General features: G+C 35.6%; 1 protein-coding gene across 1 annotated transcript in view; it reads left to right on the top strand.

Annotated features, from left to right (window-relative positions):
* The window catches only part of LOC106460107 (corticotropin-releasing factor receptor 1-like), a 110,238-nt gene that overhangs the window by 99,166 nt on the left and 5,210 nt on the right, over positions 1-5,862 (top strand). Inside the window, exon 8 of the mRNA XM_013919790.2 lies at positions 3,546-3,622. Within this exon, the coding sequence (XP_013775244.2) occupies positions 3,546-3,622 (77 nt within the window). The remainder of the gene's footprint in view (positions 1-3,545; positions 3,623-5,862) is intronic.

Below are 5,862 nucleotides of genomic sequence, written 5' to 3'. Positions count from 1 at the left end.
ACACTGCTAAATTAGGGACGGTTAGCGCAGATAGCCCTCGTGTAGCTTTGCGCGAAATTCAAAACAAACAATCAAAATGTCGTCTCTAAATTACTGTAGATTAATTAAGATTACTTAGATATATAAAGGAATGATTATTTTTGTACAACAAGACTCAAACCATTGACTTTAAAGGCGTTTCAAAATGTTTTCCTTTACCACGTGTCATGTGTTCCAATAATTTTTTTTATTTAATATATTCGTCCCATGCAGTATGATGTACGAACATAAGCACGTCAAAGCTGCTTGTTCTTAGATCGCCAATAAATGAATGCGTTTCAGTAATTCTGCTTAATAGAAGAGCCCTTTCAAAGATGTCTGTCAGATCTACATGAGCACCAAACAACTTTTATAAACTTTTAACGAAAACATGTTTGGATTAATGCCCTCATTAATCACTCAAGTAAAGTTCCATGGTTCTATAGGTAGCTTAAGGTAGTTTCGGCGATACTCACTGATCAATTTTTTTTTTTCAGTTTTACCGAAATTCCTTTGACAAAAATGGGTGCACATTGTTCTAGTTTACTTATTGATGATTAGTGGTAGATCTCAAATAATCCTGTTCACTGTATGACTGGACTATTACTTTTTCTTACTTTTATATATATGTAATGGGATTTTATGCCCTTAGTGACTTAGACCTGAGTATTTTCAGCCCGAATGGCATCTTATCCAACACATGGGCCAAAACTAGGTACAAGCAAAGTCATCCTTATAACGTAGGAACAGAAACCAGTTAGCAACAACCTCCACCAGTACGGCTACTGTTAACGGAATATCTAGAGCTGTATAACGTAGTAACAGAAACCAATTAGCAACAACCTCCACCAGTACGGCTACTGTTAACGGGAATATCTAGAGCTGTATAACGTAGAACAGAAACTAGTTAACAACAACCTCCACTAGTAAGGCTACTGTTAACGGAATATCTAGAGTTGTATAACGTAGTAACAGAAACCAGTTAGCAGCAACCTCCACCAGTACGACTACTGTTAACGGAATATCTAGAGCTGTATAACGTAGGAACAGAAACCAGTTAGCAACAACCTCCACCAGTACGACACTGTATGTGTTCAGTGTCATATCGCGGCTCAAACCATTTTAGGAAAAGGTTATTTGAACACTTCAACATTACATCACAATGCGATAACTGTGTAGTTTTAATGTCTTCAAAACTCTTTTTTTTTTCAATATTCTTGAGAACTAAGTACAGTCTTTTTCCAATTTCAGTGTATATCTACATATTCAAAGCTTTTTTTTTATTAACAGTTGACAGCTATAATTTGTTTTTAAATGTAAGTTTATCGTTCGAGCTCTCAAAATATTTTCCACATTTACAAATAGGAATCAAGCGTCTGTCCTTTTTAAACCCGATGAATGAGATGCACGTGGACTTGAGATTTGTGACAGATTTCCTTTAACATTTCCAGAACAAAAAAAAAAAAAAAATGGGTGACCGATTTTTCATAGATTAACAGTGCATTTCTTAACATCCTAGCATGTCCTTTGGTGGTAAAAACTTTACACAACTGTACCGTTATGTGGGAATACTCTAATAATGATCTACCTTTTCTTCGGCTCACTTCTTTACATGAATTGTAATTAGATGCACTTTGTTCCTAGTTGGCGCTCTACATTTCACGAAGGTAAACCGTATTTTTGCATTTAATAAATGTGTATTGGTTTGTTATGGATTTCGCGCAAAGCTACACGAGGGCTATCTGCGCTGGGCGTCCCTAATTTAGCAGTGTTAGCTAGAGGGAAGGCAGCTAGTCATCACCACCCACCGCCAACTCTTGGGCTACTCTTTTTACCAAGGAATAGTGGGATTGATCGCACGTTATAACGCCCCCACGGCTGAAAGGGCGACCATGTTTTGTGTGACGGGAATTCGAACCCGCAACCCTCAGATTGCAAGTGGAGCGCCCTAACCACCAGACCGTGCCGGGCTGATGTGTATTGGCGTGTATCTGAATCTACTAATTACATGTATTCCTCAAATCAAGTTGTTTTGTTTTTCTATTAGCTGGATAAGAAAACGACAACAACAGGTGATTTTACTTTTGTTTACTTCACTGTATAAAGTTTTGTACTACTCAGAAAATGTCATAGTAAAGTAAACTGAAGTCGATAATATATATAATGATAGCGATGTTTAACAAGTTTTTGTAAGAATAGTTAAAGGTGTACTCCTTATCACGTGCTGCGTCTCAATAACTTCCACCACGTGCCCTGTTTCTTCGTATCTTCACGTTTTCGAGTTTGCTGATTTAATAGCTTTCCTGATTAGTGGTATGAGTTCAGCTTCGAAGTTTTCGTGCTTGAGTATACAACCGTTTGATGTTTTATTTTTACATCTTTATCATAACGAAACTTTTCTAGGGAGACAAATAAGTAAACTAACCATTGGTCCCAAACGTCTTCTTCGGTATTTTAGACATTGGACTACAAGCTCTAAACTCTAATTAAGACAAAAGTCACATTTATTAGTCTTAACATTGCTTAACACAAACTGGAGTTTATTATGAGACATTTCTATAAACGTAAGTAAAATCTCGACCTATATATCCAGAATGTAACTTTATTAGCTCAATGTTTCGCTATTACAGCTATCCTGACGTTTATAGAAAAGCCATATATATCTAAAACTTGAGTTTTATCCGACAACGAGGGATAAATAGTTTCAAATTCTTGGGACTATAAGATAGCCCAAGTGACAAAAAGAATGTACTCTATCAATAAGTCTTCTTGTTCTTTGTTGAATATTTATTGTATTTTGTATATATATATATGTAAATTTAGTATTAATAATAATAAATTGTAGGAGTAAAAATTGTGAACATGTATAATAAAATATTACCTAGTTTTTAAAACAGCTCTACATCTTTCAAGTGTTACATTAAAAAAATTAAATTTTAGCTAGGATTTTAGAATATGTTCTTACGTTTATGGTCAATGAGATTAGCAAGTAAAAGGAATCCTTCTTGTCAACTAACCAGCTTTATTTTTTTTCTTACTATTCGCATAAAAATACTCGCATGTTTTTGTTTGTTGTTAAGCACAAAGCTACAGAATGGGCTATCTTTCTGTGTCTTCTGCGGGTACAGCAACCCGATGTTTAACATTATAAGCCCTCAGGCTTACCGCTGAGCCACCGTCGAGAAGTGGGGTGCTGTGTTTTTGTTTGTTTGAAGTTAAGCCCAAAGGTACACAATGGGATGTTAGTTCTCTGCCCACCCTAGGTATCGAAACCCGGTTTCTAGCGTTGTAATTCCGCAGACATACCGCTGGGCCACTGTGGGGCGGTGGGGTGCTACTCGCATGTTACAGATTTGAAAACATGGTAAGTGCTTTGTGTTTTCTTTGCACCCTGTTTGGGTTTGTTTTTGTGATAAACGTAGTTTACTTTATCTCAAACTTTGTGTAGATTTTTTAAAAATGTATATTTTAAATGTACATGATAGCAAATCAGGATTTAAATTTCTTTTCTATTTTTTTATCTACAGGTGAATTTTGTCTTTTTAATTAACATAATTCGAGTGTTGGTCACCAGGCTACGTTCACGAGAAGCAACCCACATCAGGTAGGAATTATAAACAATTATTATTTCCAGATATCCGGTCCTTCAGAAAGGAAAATTTGAACTATTGTTCATAGTTTAAATGGAATAGATATACTTCTGGCACATGGAGTTGATACGACCACAAAAATTGATACAATTAACGTAGAGCAAAAGATCAATAACGTTTTTCTAAATTAACACAAAAAATACCTTGTCCTTAGACCCTTGGTTTTTTATAATGTGTAGCGTAATATAACTGAATGATATTTATACCTCTAATTGTATCATAAAACATGAAAGCGATTTGTTAAAATCTTCCGCATTGACGCCTGTGTTATAACAAATCTGAGTATTTACATATAAAACCATGTGTTGTTTAACCTATATAAAAGCCAATGTGTGTCGCGTAACGCTTGATTTCTAGAAATAGGAGGAGTCATAAAAGCCAAAATGCATTTATCCAGATAGAATACTTCGATTGTTGTCTGCCCATTACGAATTTAGTGACGAGGGTGGTGTCGTGAAGCCTTATAAGTGTAGTGAGTGTTGGTATAATAAGCCTAAAGTAAAGACGTAGTGTGGGATCACCTAGCCTTGAGCCAAGTGCATAAAATGTATCATGAAAGTAAAAATATCGATTCAATTTTAAACTTAAATCGTTTCTGAATTAAGTTATTTTCTGTTATATCACCAACGTTTTTAATAAAAAACAAACCTCTTTAATCAACGGAGACTCTAAGTTAAGAAATCAACAAATATTTTTCCAGTTTTGTTGTCCATACAATTCATTGTATACGTTCTGTACATAGATTACCAACAATATTAGATTATAAAGTAGTGGTAAAAAACTCGCCAAAGTAAAATAACTTTATTAATAAAACAAGAAAACGACGTTTCGGGCAACAGCTCTTCATCAGGTTACCACTGAAGTGAAACTGATTATTACCTGATTCACGTGTTCGTTCATTTTCTTACATTGTTTCCTGTATTCTTGTTCTATGTTTCCTTTTTTTTTATTTGGTTTATTTACTACGATTAACTTTATTTCTGCAATTTGTATACTTTTATTATTATTGCCCCCCAGTGGCACAGCGGTATGTCTGCGGATTCACAACGCTAGAATCCGGGTTTCGATACCCGTGGTGGGCAGAGCACAGATAGTCCATTGTGTAGCTTTGTACTTAATTACAAACAAACAAATTTGTACTTCAGCAACATTTTCTCGAGCCTTCGAGAAACATGTTATTTGTTCTTTCAACCTAACCATTATGTTATCAATTTCATTGTCACTGGTAACCTGGTGAAGGACTGTTGTCCGAAACGTCGTTTTCTTGTTTTATTAATAAAGTTATTTCAACTTAGCGAGTTTTTCACCACTACTTTATATTCTATTTTTTATTTTGCTACTTCCTCGCCTACGCAATTATTTTATTACTTGAACTAGCAACACAATTAGGTTATATTTTTGTTGCTAATCAACATGACATAAAAGCCACTGTTGGAAAGTAGTGTTACCAAAACGCACTGGCTTTTTTATTAGGTCGTCAAGAAATTAATGTCGCTTTTTTTTTAGATGAAAAAAACAGAATAACTTGTATATCAAAACAAAACATTTAGTAAACTAAATAGTCTCCATTCTTATCGATGATGCTTTTCCATCTTACAATCAGGTTGTTAATGCCCTAATTAAAGAAATCACTTGGTTTTGAAGCAAAAAACATGTCGATGTCCTCTTTAACACCTACCACATTTGCATACGTTTACGAATGAAAAATATGGTAATCTGATAGTACCATATCTGGAGAATATAGTGGGTGGGGGAGAACTTCCCAACCCAACTCCATAATCTTGTGTTGCGTCAAACGTACCACATGTGGACGTACATCGCCGTGGAGAAGAACACCTTTACGATTGACGAGTGAAGGGCGTTTCTGATGAAAGACTTGATTTAAACGTTCCAGTTGCTGACTATAGATCTCTGCATTGACAGTTAGCTGTGGATTGAGGAGCTCGAAATGAATTACTCCTTTAATGTCCCACCAAATGCAAAGCATCACTTTCTGCGGATGGAGTTCAGGTTTTGGGGTCGGGAGTGGATTTTGGCGTTTAATATTCGTATAGAGAAACCATTTTCCATTACCGGGGACAATTCTGTCCAAAAATGGTTCACGCGCCAGAAGACAACAAGCAATGTTCACATGTTGGAAACGATGATCATTGGAGAGTTGGAGAGTTCGTGAGGCACCCAAACACCTTCTTTA

The sequence above is a fragment of the Limulus polyphemus genome, unplaced genomic scaffold (assembly GCF_000517525.1).
Source record: "Limulus polyphemus unplaced genomic scaffold, Limulus_polyphemus-2.1.2 Scaffold710, whole genome shotgun sequence".
Lineage (NCBI taxonomy): Eukaryota > Metazoa > Arthropoda > Merostomata > Xiphosura > Limulidae > Limulus > Limulus polyphemus.
The sequence above is the reverse complement of the archived record's forward strand: the minus strand, read 5'-3'. Positions and strand labels throughout refer to the sequence as shown.